General features: G+C 39.7%; 1 protein-coding gene and 1 gene segment (V, D, J or C); one reads left to right on the forward strand and one right to left on the reverse strand.

The window, feature by feature from the left end:
• Positions 1 to 1361, forward strand: part of LOC120795282 — a 36872-nt gene extending 35511 nt beyond the window's left edge. The window contains 2 exon segments of the V gene segment in view: positions 21 to 55; positions 833 to 1361. Of these exon segments, the coding sequence occupies positions 21 to 55; positions 833 to 1149 (352 nt within the window).
• A 4745-nt stretch (positions 1362 to 6106) lies between these two features.
• LOC120795156 (serine/threonine-protein kinase PAK 2-like) overlaps positions 6107 to 15971 on the reverse strand; it is a 16894-nt gene continuing 7029 nt past the window's right edge. For 4 of the 6 annotated variants that reach the window (XM_040136774.1, XM_040136771.1, XM_040136770.1 and 1 more), the window contains 14 exons: positions 14593 to 14786; positions 14379 to 14485; positions 13239 to 13386; positions 13116 to 13132; positions 12900 to 13013; positions 12465 to 12585; positions 12292 to 12355; positions 12033 to 12081; positions 11458 to 11570; positions 11224 to 11341; positions 10319 to 10418; positions 9979 to 10175; positions 9125 to 9262; positions 6107 to 8077 (listed from right to left, as the gene is read on the reverse strand). In XM_040136774.1, the coding sequence (XP_039992708.1) occupies positions 7991 to 8077; positions 9125 to 9262; positions 9979 to 10175; positions 10319 to 10418; positions 11224 to 11341; positions 11458 to 11570; positions 12033 to 12081; positions 12292 to 12355; positions 12465 to 12585; positions 12900 to 13013; positions 13116 to 13132; positions 13239 to 13386; positions 14379 to 14485; positions 14593 to 14770 (1551 nt within the window). In that variant the 5' untranslated portion in view covers positions 14771 to 14786 and the 3' untranslated portion in view covers positions 6107 to 7990. Of the gene's footprint in view, positions 8078 to 9124; positions 9263 to 9978; positions 10176 to 10318; positions 10419 to 11223; positions 11342 to 11457; positions 11571 to 12032; positions 12082 to 12291; positions 12356 to 12464; positions 12586 to 12899; positions 13014 to 13115; positions 13133 to 13238; positions 13387 to 14378; positions 14486 to 14592; positions 14787 to 15031; positions 15131 to 15971 lie in introns of those variants that run through there. The other 2 variants (XM_040136772.1, XM_040136775.1) reach the window with 2 other exon arrangements.

Below are 15971 nucleotides of genomic sequence, written 5' to 3' on the forward strand. Positions count from 1 at the left end.
GAGTTTGTATCACTGTGGTACACTTTCGGTGGAGGAACCAAACTCCTCATTGACTGTAAGTACAAGAGATTTCAAATTTTCAATATACCATTTATAACTTTTATCAAATATTAAATGAGGCTTTGATTGTATTCATTTTTTTTTACTGTTTTTGATTGTTTTTGCTGTTAATCATGCAAAACTGATTTCACAATCTGAGAAGAAACTTTGCAGAAATTATTATTCATTCAGTATTGTTGATAATAAAACCCAAAATTACTCATTTATTTTCTAATTTTCAGTCTGTATGGTAGCTTTGAATTATTGTGTCCTTAAAAATGTTTGATGGTAAAATTATGTCAAGATCATTTTTGAGTCTTCAAAAAATTTTCATTTATTCATTTTGAAAAAAACAAAACAATAGTGAATAAAAATGTGATGTGGATTCCGGTTAAACACAAACATGATTTCATCAGTAAATGCAGCTCAGCTTCTTGTTCACGGTTCGTTCATTTTACATGAAGTGAACAGGATGTGAAAGAGACAGATGGCAAAGTTTGAACTGTTCAGCTCTCTTAGTTTTAAGAGAAGAAAATCATCACAGGGACGAGTTATTCACTGTCACTCACTTTGAAACAGATATGAAGATGTCATCGATAATTATTATCAATGAACCTTTTTAGTTGCATTTCCATTGAACCATGTGGCTGATGGTCTGATGCTGAGTGGTTTATGAGCGCAACAGTAGAACAAGTTCTTCTGTTTTATTTGATAAAATACAAGAAATGACCAGTATGTCATGTTTCTTTACTACCAAGCCTTCATTGTCATTCTTTTGTCCCCCCCCCTCCAGTGGGTGTGGTGCGGCCCACCCTGACCGTCCTCCCCCCCCCCAGAGAGCAGCTGCAGCAGGGCAGTGCCACACTGGTGTGTATGGCCAGCGGGGGCTTCCCCTCGGCCTGGAGGCTGGGCTGGAAGGTGGGGGGCAGCAGCAGCTCCTCGGGGGTCTCAAACAGCCCCGAGGACCTGGGGAATGACGGCCGCTACAGCTGGACCAGCACCCTGAGCCTCACTGCAGACCAGTGGAGGAGGGCGGGCTCAGTGAGCTGTGAGGCCAGTCTGAATGGACAGAGCCCTGTCATTCAAACCCTGGACCCTGACCGCTGCTAAGAGTAGAGCTTCAGACACACTTCCTGTCTGGAAGTGATGCTGCTTCTTTGATAGAGATCTCGATGACGCTGCAGATCTCCTCTCTTCAGATATTTCTGCAAACTCATGACTCTGTTTTAATGTGCATGCAGCTTTCAGTAACTAATCTTACTCATGACCTGCTTCATAGTGATTATTTTAGTGTCGTTCAAAATTTTTAACTATAAAATAAAATTACAGCTGATAATAAGTCTCTGTCTTTGTGTTTATTTTGCAATATATCATCTTTCAAGTTTCTCCTCACTGTAAAAGAATACAGTATTGAGTATAAACATACAGAACCCTTCACTTTTTCACATTTTGTAATCTTGCAGCCCTATGTTATATTAGTTAAAATGAGTTTTCCCCCTCTTGAATCTACGCTCAATATCACATAATGCCAAATTCTATCACGGCATTTCTCTCCTCACTATCATTGTCAATGGATGAGCGAAATGTAATGTATATTTGTTTTTAAATTTCTGTTGACAGACCTACTACAATCTGCAGAAAAGGAGCATTATGGATGTTGGATCTCAAACCAATGTTGGTTTACTTTTTGAAAATTTCCATAGCCTTCCCCAGAGCTGTGCCTTGACACGGTCCTGTCTCTGCGCTCTGCAGGCCGTTCCGTCAACCTCATGGCTTCGTTTTTGCTCTGACATGCATTGTCAGCTGTGAGAGCTTATATAGACAGGTGTGTGCCTTTCCAAAACATGTCCAATCAGTTGAATTTACCACAGGTGGATGTCAATCAAGGAGCAGAAACATCTCCGAGATGATAAAGAGAAATGGGAGGCACCAGAGCTAAATTTCAAGTGTCATGGGAAAGGATCTGAATACTTTTTCCTTTTTCATAAATTTGCAAAAATGTATAAAATTCTACTTTCACTTTGTCATTTTGGGGTATTGAATGTGGATTGATGAGGGGAAAAATTAATTTAAAGAATTTTAGCGTAAGGCTGCAACATTACAAAATGTAGAAAAGTGATGGGTTGGGAATATTTTCTGAATGCACCGTACACACATACAGAATATTTTTCTTTTGTAACCTGTTGTATATTTAAAAACATGTAACTATTCATGCTGCTAAATATAAAACTGTGTCGAAATACTGTTGTATATCTGTTTCTATCAGTGAATATATTCTAACAACAGATTCAATTAGGTACATTTAAGTCAAAGCTGCATGTTAGAAACTGTGAGGTTGTTTCAGTTTTATTTATATCTGTTGTGGTTCTGCTTGATGACCCTTGTGTTGTGTTCACTGGACCAGTTTTCCTCCTCACAGTATCTTCACCAACCCTCTGCACCTGCAGCAGGCGGTTTTCACTTCAGTCAGACTGAAGGAGGTTTTTGTACGGCTCTAAATCACTGTGTGAGCAGTCCACCACCATGGTCACCAAGACAGTAGTAATCTCCAGCATCTTCAGCCTGAACACCACTGATGGTTAAAGTGTAGCTAGAACCAGATCTACTGCCACTGAATCGAGACGGAGTTCCTGAAGGTCGAGTTGATGCAGTGTATATAAGAAGTTTTGGAGCCTGTCCAGGTTTCTGAAGGTACCAACTGAGATCATCATCAATATCTGAACTCCCTGTGGCGCTGATGGTCACAGACCCACCAAGACTAACAGACTTGGATTTGTCAGTCTGAGTCAGAAAATTGTTGGCAGAAGATTCTGAAATGAGAAATGAAATTTAGTCTGTGAGAAGAAATGTTTTTGAAAAAAAAAAAAACAGTGAGAAAAACTTTGGAGAAGCAGCCAAAATAAAAAAGGGAATAGCACAGATTAGATTTGCACCAAAATCTCTCACCCTGACTCAGAAAACCCAACACCACAATCAGAGTTAATGGAGACATCATCCTGATGCAGTTTTCAGTGTGAGCGCATGAAAACAGTTCAGACTCTCTGTGACAGAAGAACTTAAACCCTGAGGAGCAGTGATGCATAAAAGTCATGCAAAATACATTAAAGAAGGCAAACACACACCTGTTCATGTGAAACAGAAAACGCAGAGTTCATCTCCTTCTGAATCATTTGACCATTTAAAGTCTTTCTAGAAAACTTTAACTTAATGCTATTCTCTGCAAAATGTTCTCCTTTTACATCTTTCTTGTTCCACATGGCTAAGTCTCATTAACAGGTGTATATTTCCCCTGCTGGTACTACATTTGATTCCTTTTGGGGTTTTTTTTTAATTCAAAAATGTTTCATAATTTGTCATCCTGATAAACTGGATCCAGGTGGTACATTTATTAGGATAATTGAAAACTGACATGAGGACATAAGAGAGGCAGTGATGCAAACCCGTTTTTCCTCGGTGTGATATGTTGTTGCTCTGGCAAAAGCTCATGATAGCATAAATGTACAATTGTCTACATGCATATACAGTACTTCAGTATAGTGTAAATTATGTTTTGTTGAAGAGAAAGGCTGTAAAAGTATTTTGCATTCGTTTCTTATCTGAACCAGCCTTATTCTTTTTCTAAATGAGGAAGACTGTGAGCATAATTGACCATCTGGAGCTGTAAAAGGGAACAAAACCTGACTGTCGGGCACATGAAAATCTGAGTTTCACTTCCCCTTTGACTGGAGATGAACATGCAAGTTTCTGTAAGTTGTGGGTTGTGCTTTGGGTGCAACATCGGCGCATGTCAGAGTCACCGCTGGATTGGCTTTCAACCCTGCAAAAAAATAAAACCTTGCCATTGTGCTGTATGCAATACTGTATCTTATATGAAGGACAGTTCCAACACAAAACTCTGCATCAGTTGTCATAGCAAGACTGGTTAGCGCATTCGTTACACAGACAAATGAATCAAATCACTGTCTCAACCTGAATGTGAATGGACAGAATCAGCAGGGAAACCAGTCACATCTTTATTATGGATGTACTGTATGTCTGTATAAGAAAAAAAAATACAATTATTTAATTCCTAGCAGAAGAATTGATGCCTTAGAAGCAGCTGATCTGCAATTGAGCAGAACAGATGTTCGAATTATGTCGCCGGAGGGTGAAGACACTTGCGCGTGTGAGAACTGCCTGCGTTTCTGCAAAATAAAGACCAATACTCCCCTCTTGTGCCAAAACAGGAGAATGTAAATTACTTTGAATCATGCACTTCATGGATGGATTGAGGCGCCTGGACACAGACATTAGGAAAGCCCCCCCGGTCCTTCTTATATAGGAGTAATGTCCCCAGACTGTGTGGTTGATTTGTGTCTCTTTGAAGTTGTTTTGTATCTGTGTAATTTTGTGCCTCTTTGTCATCAATTCTGCATCCTTTTGGTGGACAGTTTGCCTTTCTCTGTAGTTGTTTGATTGATTTTCCAACAAGAAATGATAGCAATCACTTCAAACAGAGGCTCTGGCCAAGGGTGCCCCTGACCACCTGGGGGCCCTGTGTCCAGCAGGCCCAGTAATCCAAACACAAGTCTATTTTGGTCCACCTTTATTAATAATTTACATACTGTATGGATTTGATCCAATGCCAGAAGTCGGTGGTTTCATGATGAACAATAACGCATTCCTTTTAAACTCTTCAATCATTCAGATTACATGTAGAGGTGGAATGCGCTCTGGTCACATGCCACATAATGGTGTAGTCCGGCCTTTTAACAGTAGTAGCAAGTACTCAGTGTTTGTGTCAAGCTGTTGAGTACCATATGGGTCACTGCATCATGCATCTGTCAAAGGTACATTAATTAAACATTTTTTCCTGTGATTGTCTAAACTTGCTGTAAAATGAGGTATAAACCGAACTCATCTGGTACTCTAAGCAATACTGATTGACACAGGTCTGGTTTGGGTTTCTCAGGCTTATCAATACATTTTATGGTTTGGAGTTAAAAATTGCACAGTTCAGGGAACTAAGGATGAGTTGGTAAACAAAAAACCTGCAGGAAAAAAAACAAAACAAAAACAAAATTGTCTTCTGTTTTGTTAGTTACAAATATAAAACAATGATATACATACTTTTTAAAAGCCGTTAAAAAATACAGGACATTACCAATATATAATATACAAAAAAATGCAAAGTCTTCCTCCAGTTCAACAGACAATTTCATACAGTATTTGTGTTGTACTCACACCAACACACTGACAGTAAAACATCAATTCCAAAAGGCAGAGATAAAGACAAACAGAACATCTACACAAAACATTATATTGAGGGAAATGTGTCAGGTACAGTACACCTGAGCATTCAAGGCATTTTTTTATGCAGTAAACATTAGAGTGTTCAGATGGGTTTGCATAGTTTATAGAAGAGACTGCAGAGAGAGTCTGACAGCAGAGGTGCATGAAGTCTGAGTCAAGTTAATGATAGTGTGTATTTTGGTGTCTGGTGACACCCTCAACTGCCACCAGAACGATGAAACTCTGAACACACAAAATCTGGACATTTTATTATCAACCATTAGAAAATAATAGAGAGTTTCATGTACAAAAACAGACTGAAAAAAACTTGAATCCCACCCCTTTACTGGAATGGTTTAATTTTCAGTGAGATACGGGGTCAGACAAGGACACTGGTACTGCTTTTCCACTGCACAAAGACTGCACTGTCCCACGCTGGGCCATAGTACAGCACGGTTTTAGTACACTGTCGTTTTCCGGGCCACTTTCAAGACAAATGGATGCCGTCAGGACGCGCACCTGTAACCACGGTAACAGCAGCCATGGAAACCAGTTGCAAAGGTTCCGGTCTCTCCACACACCGAAATTCTAGAATCCTCGTGATGAACACGTTCGCTCATTTCATAAAAGTTTTTAATCTGGTATTTTAAAAAAAATTAAAAAGATTTATTCAAAGATGTACTTATTCACAAACAATCCCAAGTAGAGTTAATTGGTCGATTAAACGATTAGTCGATCGACAGGAAGTTATCTAGCAAATATTTTGACAATCGATCAATTGAAACTGTAATTCTTATCTCCGATGTTTGCTTTTTTTTTTTGAAAAGCTTGTATAGTTTTACCTCTCTGGGCCTCAAAAACGTATTCAAATGAGATAACATGAAGTGAAGATTAGAGGTCAAAATTGGTAATTTATAGACTTCTGACTGCAATTAGACACTGCTTTTTTTTTTTAAGAGGTAACAAGTTCGGGAAACGCAATCTCATGTGATAATAAACTGAAAATGTTTTGATTCTGGACTGTTGGTCAGACGAAACAAGTAATTTGATGACATGGTCGTAAAATAAAATCAAATAAAATAGTAAAGTATAGAACAGTCATTTTATAGACCACTATTAATTGAGAAAAAAATTGTCACGTTTATCGATAATGAAAATAATTGTTAGTTGCAGTCCTAATTCTAAGGCTAAATGTAGCTTCTAACTGGTCGAGTTAGAGGAAACTCTAAAGGAAAGGAAAGGAAATGAAGGGCTGTGTCAGTCCAAACTTTAAGACCCCAACATCTTTGTTTAAGTCTAAGAGTAATTCACAGAGCAATTCAGTGCTCAAACCTAGTTCCTACGTCTGTGAGAAGGCAGAGGCAGTCCAGAGGACGCATGGGTCACGACCTGCTTAAAGTAATGCAGCAAAAAACACAATAATGAACTTATAAAAGCCTATATTGATGGCTGGCAAGTTAATAAAGATCCAGTCAGCTCAGCAACAAATCAAAACAAGTCAGATGCAGTGCTGAAGAACCGAACAGATCTTACTGTTCAACATTTAATGAAGAATACATTAAATAAGCATTAAGTAAATAAAGAGTATCTATCTCTCTGTCTATCTATATTTTCATTTGTTGTTCATTTGTTTCTAATGTTCCTGGATATTGACAGTATATTTCATTTAGCTGACACTGACCGGTCACCTGTCAACCAAACAATCTAAGGATTCAGTTCATTCATGAAACTTAAGCTCCAATGTCCCAATTTCAAACTACACACTGACGCTATACAGTGCATACTAAATATTATAGTACACTGTTTTTGCAGTTAGTACATGAGAAATCAACATACTTAACTGTTGTATAATAACAAGAAATTATTATGTCAATCAGATAGCATGCATGACATACCGCCTCCAATTAACCTTCACAAAGAGAAAGCAAAAAACGGAATAGTTATTTCCTGTTTTCTAAAGTTGTTTCTGGAGCTGTTTTCACCAATTCTTGATTTCTCATCACACTGAGAAATCAAGAATTGTTTTTTTTCAGTCAGCATACTGACTGTTTGAGCATAGTTTAGTTTATTTTGGCACTGCTTCAGTATGAACACACAACATATTCACAAGCTGCTTATAATTAGTATGTAGTATGGAATTGGGACAAAGCACTGATGTCATCCATAGCAACAGGTCCCCCCCCTGCCCCTTGCTCTTCCTCTAAGGAGTTCCTCATTTCCACAGTAAAGGCAGCTCTCCTAAGCTTTGTAAACGGGTCTTAAGAGGAAACTTGAGCTAGGAACTTTTAGCGCCTTTTAGGAGGACTCCCAGTGGTAAGATAAGATCCTTTGTGAATGTGGCCTTGGTGTGCAAAGAGTCTTGAACCTTTGCAACAATAGTCTCGCATTCCTGATATGTATAAAAAAACCAGTGTCAACATCAACAGCACACACGTGCTATGGCTGCACCAAAGAGAGAACACGCTACGGTTGTATGCAGCTTTGGAACAAGGCACAAAAGGTAAGATAAATATGGCTTCAGGACAGAAACACTGGCAAGAGAGGAGATGCAATTTATGAACCTTTGAAAAAACACAAACACTAGCAGGTCGCTGATGATCATCATACGTAGACCAGGAGAAGATGCTGGCTTGTTTGGATGTCATTGGCGTCAGGTCTTATAGTCTTTAGAGACTGGGATTTAGCGGTTGCTCCTCATGGCCTCCTTGGCTGCCAGGATGAGCGGGGTGAGGCTGGACAGAGGCTTGGCCAGCTTCAGGAATGGATGCTAAAGAGAGACAGACAAAGGAGTGCACACATGAAATATCACAAGTTGAAGAGTTAACTGAATTTTCAGGATCAACCTCTGGCAAATATGTGCACATTAGTTACCTATATAGAGTAAAAGAAAAATAACTTTATACCTCTAAACGTGTGTGATTTTACAAGCATAAATTCCAAACATCCTCTGGTTAGTTGTGAAGATAAATTTAATATCTTTGGTTTTTGGACTGTTGGTCGCACACAGCAAACAATTTGAAGGCGTATATCTGCGTTAGAATGAAATTGCAATGGCCTTTTTCCACCATTTTCTAACATTTTTTAGATGGTAGATGGTAAATAGATAAATTAAATTACTTAAAAAATAGACTGAAATCTCTTATTTGCTTTCTTGCCTAGGGTTAAATGAGTATAGCCCTATGTTTCTTATTCCAAATATTACTTGATTTAAATAAAAAGAAAACAGGGTCATAGGTAGGAGCAGAGGCATTCAGGCCCCATTTAAACCCGTATCTGGATAAAATCCAGGTGCACCTTAATAAGGCAAATATATGCCTCTCCTGAGGCGGTGTTGAGCGATCTGATGTACACCTGTCTATAATGCTTCTTGGCTGCATTTACCTTTTGCTTTTTCATTATCATATAGCTATCTGCTCGGCCCAAGACGCATGAGGTGATGAAATGTAAATTGGGTATTACAAGCAGACCTGAAAAGAGTACTCAATTAAATCGTCAATTAATCAATGGAAAGTTTACCTGCAACTATTTTAATAATTGTAACAATTTGAGTCACTCACAAATGTCAAGAATCTTTGGTGTCACCTTTTTAAATGCATGGATTTGCTGATATTCTTTGTCTAAGTAATAGTAATGGGCATTTTTCACTATTTTTCTGAAATTTCTCAAACAAAATGATTAAATGATTAATCGAGAAACAAACAGCGGATTGATCAATAATGAAAATGATCGTTAGTTGCATCCCTAATGTGCAGGAAGTTTCTGACAGAGATAAATGGATAGGTTGAGGCAGTATGAGCACATAGGCCTGTTCTACCTGTAGCAGTTCTCTGCCTGATCCTCGCTTCTCCACGTCCATCTCCAGACAGCGGGACAGGAAGGATCTGAAGACAGGAGACAGCTTCTCCGGACTCTGCAGCTCAGGAGTCCCATTGGTGGCAATTAAATACAATGCCTAAGACCAGCACAAGAGCATGGTAAGAAAAGCAGCATAATATAATCTTAAGGCCTTCCAACATTAATTCAGTTTCTTCACAGTGCTAGTCTTCGATTCAATTACCTGTTTAGCATTTCCGACATGAATCATTTTATAGATATTTCAATAATGATGTAATAGTAATAATCAAATGAGATACTTATTGGTCATAGTTGTAAAACTGAAACAAGACTAAGAGCTCATGGGAATGTCATTAGTTTTGCAGTTATTTTGTCATAAACTGAAGAACTGAAATTTTGGCCTCGTTGTGGTAGGGAATAGAGGGAATGTCAGGGGATCACCAAAGTCACTGTGATTCATCTTGTACAAGATGGCCACACGTACATGTTTATATTTTACTGAAATATGAAGTAAAACAGTTGATTTATCAATTGTCATTTATCAAGCCAATATGGCAAACACTGGCCGGTTCCAGCATCTCAGATACTACTAGTTTCTGGTGTTGTTCTTTTTCATATTGTTTTATATTAAATATCTTCGGGGTTTAGACTGCTGGTCAGACAAAACAAGCAACTTGAAGATGCTGCCTTGGGCTCCAGGAAATGGGGATGGACATTTTCCAAAATCTTCATGAAATTTTATGAACTAAAAGATCAATTGAAAAAAATATTCATCTATGATACTGAAAATAATGGTTACTTGTCTGCCCATTCTTCCTCCCAGCACATACTCACCCTGAGAGGGTTCTCGTTGAGATATGGAGGCTCTCCCTCCACCATCTCTATGGCCATAATCCCCAAAGACCAAATGTCCACTTTGGGTCCGTAGGCTTTCCTAGTAACCACCTCTGGAGCCATCCAGTATGGTGTCCCCACCATGGTGCTGCGTTTGCTCTGCTCTGGAGTGATCTGGGCACAGAAGCCGAAGTCAGCTGCAAAGACAGACAAAATATGGGTTGAGATCATGTTATTCATGGTCCTTACCACACGCAAAACTCAAACAGTGTGCTATTCAGTCAGATATGTACAGTATGCGTCTGTGGATCTTTGCATGTTTGCGTGCGCTCTCACTCACTGAGTTTGACTGATCCGTCCATCCCCAGCAGCACATTGTCACTCTTGATGTCTCTGTGGATGACCTGGTTGGCGTGAAGAAACTCCAGAGCCTGTAGGACCTGAACGCAGTGGGGGAGAACGGTTAGCATCCCAAAATGTCCAAACCGTAATGCACTGTGTACATAAACATCACAGACAAATATTGAAAAGAAGAAAATGTACAGATTTGAATATTTTCGTGTTTTTTTGGTGAATTCAAAGAAATGAGAGCTTCATGTTCTGAGAGGTTTTTTCACGAAATCTGTTCAGAATAACAAGGAAGTACAATAATGCTAGTATTATTATTTTAAAAGCCCGCAAATACTCTAGACTGCGACTGTGGACTACCATTCAAAAATTGTGTTAACTTCTTCCAGCAAGCATCCTGGACGCTCATTCACTCATGAATGGTCACTCAGCCTTTCATTCTGGCCCATATTCATCAAGCCCCTTAGAATCACTCTTAGAAATTGCACTGAGTGTTGACCTTGGAAGTGCTAAAAATACCTCAGAGTGGAACACCTCTGGAGGCCTACTAAACATTTGTTGAGGTAGAAAGTTATTTCCTAAGTTTAAAAAGTCGACAAGATGTTTTTACTCCCAGTGCTAAAAGTAGGACCGCAAATTGGTCACTGAGCATTTATGGCCAGTTGAGACTGGTTTCATTACTCTGAGACGCTTGATACATACAGGCACTGGCCTATAAATGAGCCACAGACGGATATGAGAGCATTAAGCAAAAGTGGTTTACTGGTAATATTGTAGTGACAATGTCTGTATCTACGGAGCCTGTCAGTGGATATCTTGAATTATGCACCACGTGTGCCTTGACAGGTTTTCCACTGATAACTTTTGTGAGCTCAGCTGTCTGAGAAGAACCCTAACCTCTCTGCAGACGGCGGCGATCTGAGCATCGTCCATGCACGTCTCCGTCACAACATCGGTTAGGGAGCCACCAGCCAGGTACTCCATCACCACAAAAAGCTCATCTCCTACAAGGAAACTAAAAATGCACACAAAACACAACCAGATTCACAAGGCAGTGGGCTCACACTCAGTACACATTATTACACGTGTGCTGTACGTTTGTCTGTACAGTATGTGTTGGGTCAGTGTTACCTATCTAAGAAATTGACAATGTTGGGGTTCTTCAGCTCCTTCATGACCAGGATCTCGTTGATAATTAGCTCTTTCTTCGGCTGCTTCTGCAAGTTGATCTGTTTGATGGCCACCTGTCAAAAACAGCATCCTGTAAATGCGGTACCACAGATACACACAAATATACTGTATCTGGGTAATTGCAAGGTACAACTAATTAATATACAATGCTACTTGTGTATGATGTTGGTATATTTCTGACTGCCTGAAATTTGGACTGTTGAAATTGGAAGATGTAAAAGTTGCCAAATAGACAAAACAAAGATCGATAGGTTCTTAAACATGCGTTTTGCATAGAGATTTATTTGCACGGGGAAAATGCGTATTCCTCTGATAATAGGTTGAATGCCAGGAACTGAGGTCCTGCTATTCCCCAGGAATTCTCGCCAATATCTGTTCTCATTTCCCGAGAAAGCTTGCTGTCTTTAGGGTCTGGGTGTACAGAATAGTGCAAAATGTGTAAATGAAAACTATGCGGGTGGTTCAGCAACTGGTTTAATTTTTCTAGTGGCAGAGACAGAGGATAGTGATCTTACCTCTTGTCCTGTGGCAACATCTATGGCTGTGTAAACTGTACCAGACGCACTGAAAGTGGAACAACAGTGAGAGGTGAAATAAAAGGCCTTTCCTTATTTTTCTCGTACTATTGCTATTTTTATCCATTTGTCCTTTTTACACAATTCGCGGTTGCTTAACCTTCCCCTTTTGGTCAGTTTGGACAAGCAACCTGCTAAACAGCCTCCGTCAAATTCCTGCCAAGTTTTGGTGTTCACATTATCCTGACTTCTGACTCACCCCTGGCCGATCTTCTCATAGCGAGTGTACTTCTTCTTAGGATCTCCAATACTGACAATAGTTCCTAATGGTCACAAAAAAAATGTTAAGTCAGCTCTCCTGGAGCCAAAAATAGATGTGGCACTACCTGCAATGTGTCATTTTCAGTGTGTATCTGCGTGCGGTTTATATACTTAGTTTCTCCATGATCTCCTCATCAGTCATTTTGCCTCCCTTCTTTTTCTGTTTGTCAGCTGCCTTAGAGGTGTCTCCCTCTGGAGCTGGGAGAGGATCTATCACTGACCTTGTGTACACCTGGCACAACGCGGGAAAGAAACATTTCACGAATACTGACCTTGGCCCTTTCTCTTCTTATTTCAAGCTGCTTGCATTTTTTGGCAATTGGATATTCAGCTTACTTTACTGTAATAAAGACTAAAATTGACTCTGGGTAACGGCATCAGACTAAATGACTAAAATAAAATGTTAAAGTCGGTGACACCACCGTAGTGCATTTGTTTGATATTTTCTACTTGAATAAATATTGTACAAGATAACAGTGTCTTCTGTAGTCCTGCTTTCTTGGACTTCCAAGTTACAACAGAACCAAACAAACATCACAATCTCACTGATTTTGTGTGTTCTGGCCGTGGGGCCACAACTGGAGGTGGTGTATCGTCATCGTCATCATCGTCGCCATCCTTGCCACCTGATGGGGAGCTCACCGTACCCTGCTTGCCCAGCTGCATCGGCAAACATATGCAGATAAAACAGAATAAAATTCTCTGAATGTATTCAATGTAAGGTTATGAGTGAGAGTGGAAGTAACGAATGGAACTACTCACCGATTGTGAGTCTTTATCTGAAAGAGACAATATAATGCAAGAGAAAGTGTAAGGACAGAGGAGTGAGTCTGTACAGTTACAACATTGGACTTTTATTTATCTGTTGAGCAAAAGAAAACTGACCCGAGGCGGAAAAACTGAGGTATTTCTGTTTTCCACTGGTGGAGTCATAAAACTTGAGAATGTCGAGGACGGCCTGAGGATTCTGTTTCTGTTCTGATTTACTGATGTTTGAGGTTTGAAGGAGACGGGCCCACTGCTCTGGCATGCCCTGGACAAACACACAGGCATGCGCTTTGAAAGACATTTACACAGATCCACCCATAAAACAAAAATAAAGCACTGTGAACACAGATCACGCATCCAAATGACATGGTGAGCTCCTGTAGCCAGGTGTCAACTTTAATCACCTAGCTGGTAGCTCTCGGATCTGGGAGTCCATCCAATAATCCCCGCCACACAAACTAGTTCTTATGTAGAAATTAGTTATCAATAAATATTTAAACCAAGTATCTGTCAGTACTACAGTAATAGTATTTTAATAGTTTAGTAGAAGAGTAAAAGAGATCATATGCAATGCTGTTAAATAACATACTGTTCAATAATGATGTAAACTGGGAAGTTTTACAATCACGTTTCACAACAATATCACAACATACTGTCCCTCAAAGGACTAAATATTATGAATAAAACGTAAGACTTGATAAGCAAATTCAGCTAAGTTTGCATGAATAGATATTTCCCACTCATACTACACTGCATGAACACTGCTAACTCTCAAACACACATATTTCTCCATATATGCATAAAACAAAACAACATAAAACAAAGTCCAACCTACATTTACAGCGGATTAACAGTTTGGTTTATCACATTGATTGGCCGCCTATAACTATTCTTTGTGACGCTACATTAACTTCCTATTTACATAGTTGATTGCTTTTGATTGTACAGAGCTCTAGATGTTGCCATGCAACTGATTATCGCTCCAGCTACATATCAAGTATACAAACATGGGAGAGATATCCACCTTCTCATGTAACTCTTGTCAAGGAATCAAATAAGTGTGTGTTCCAATATTTCCAATATTTTTTAACTTCTGTGTTTTTTTAAATGGCAAAACACAATTTAGTAAATCATTTGTTTGAACATGGCAAGTGGTAAGGCATGGATTTATGAATAGCTGGTGCAACCCAATCAAGGTCTGTTAAATGTCCCAAATATAAACAAGCACGTTAAGCAGTATTATGGTGAGATACTTACAGTGAACTCTCCAGTGACAGCATCAAAGCCCACATGGATGGTGTGTTCAAAGTCCGACGGGGAGGATATCTCAGGTCTGTCCTTGTCCCGGTCCTTCTTCCTGCCTCCTTCAGGTAGAGGTCAAGGGTCAATGTGTCGGTCATCCATTGCCATGCACATGGTCTTTTACTGTACATGTGCCTGTGCATATGTGTGTATTCTCCAAATCCCTCACCTTTCTCAGAGGCAAACATGGAGATGATCTTGTTTCTGGACTTCCTCTCCTCTGGCACAGAGGGCAGCGGCCGAGAGCTGGGATTGGCTGACTGGGGGTCCTTGGCTCCTCCTCCTTGGCTGCTCATCCTGACAGGGGGGGCGGGGGGCTTGTCCTCACACACTCCGCTGTCACACATCTACACACACGTACACCTGCAGAGTCGGGATTAGATGCACAAATTCCAAAGCATTCAAGACACAGAGCAAGTCTGTTGCATGCTCAATCACTGGTTCAACTCTTCCTGTTTTTTTTTTTTCTATTTCACAATACTAGTCAAAAGCATTACACGTTAGCACAAAATGGTACTGGGTAACAGCTGCACATCAAGTAAAGCTTAGCCTCCATTATGCATAGAAATAAACAACTGAACAACAAATAAGGAAAAACTCACACAGACCTAACTAATCCATCCGGGGCCACAATCTTTGGAACAGCACTGAGTGTTGGAGCGAAGGGAAGAGAGTGTGAGAGCAGGAAGCGAGGCTGAATGGGCAAGGTGACGTGTTGGGTCTCGTTCACGTTTACAAAACGAATGAGGAAGGAAAGGAGGCAGCGAGACGGCGAGAAAGAGTGGAGTGTCTTTGTTTGAGTGGAGGACTGAGAATGGTATGACAACTGGCCGAAAAGGGAGAGGACTGAGGCACAGCTCAGCGAGAAGGAGAAACAGAACTGAGCTGGGTAGCATGAAACCTCACAAACATGATGTCCAGTCCTCTACTTACTACATTTTTAACTACTCATACTTGTACTTGAGTATTTCCATTAGATGTTACTTTACACCTCTGCTCCACTACATTTGAAAGAGAAACATTGTACTTTTCAATCCACTACATTTATATGACAGTTCACTTGCTACTTTTTAGATTATGATTCTACATAGAAGAACATATGACAAGCTTATAAAATACAGCACACTGTTATATATTATACCAGTGGTTCCCAACCTTTTTTGCTTGTGACCCACTACAAAAGAGCGGTGTCTTGGGGCCTATTGGCGATAAATCGTTAGCAGTTACACTAAAGAGACAGTTTTATTTAAATAATTGTTTGAAGCTGAAGGAGGTTAAGTTGCCCAAAAAAATGAATAGAAATTTGTGTGGCAAATTTGCAAGATAAATTTGAGTTTTTCCTTCTTTTTTATTCTTTGCTGCTAATGATCTCACGACCCCTCAGATTTATCTGGTCACCTTGCATGTATGTACACTCAGTTACCAGTTTATTAGGTACACCTAGCTAAAACTAATGCAATCTAATGCAGCAGTCCCGCAGTAAATCCTCCTTCATGAAGGTTAAAATGTTCAGTTTTTGTTGCAACTGTTTCTGAGAGGTGTTGATTC

Source organism: Xiphias gladius, chromosome 10, assembly GCF_016859285.1.
Source record: "Xiphias gladius isolate SHS-SW01 ecotype Sanya breed wild chromosome 10, ASM1685928v1, whole genome shotgun sequence".
NCBI classification, from domain to species: domain Eukaryota; kingdom Metazoa; phylum Chordata; class Actinopteri; order Istiophoriformes; family Xiphiidae; genus Xiphias; species Xiphias gladius.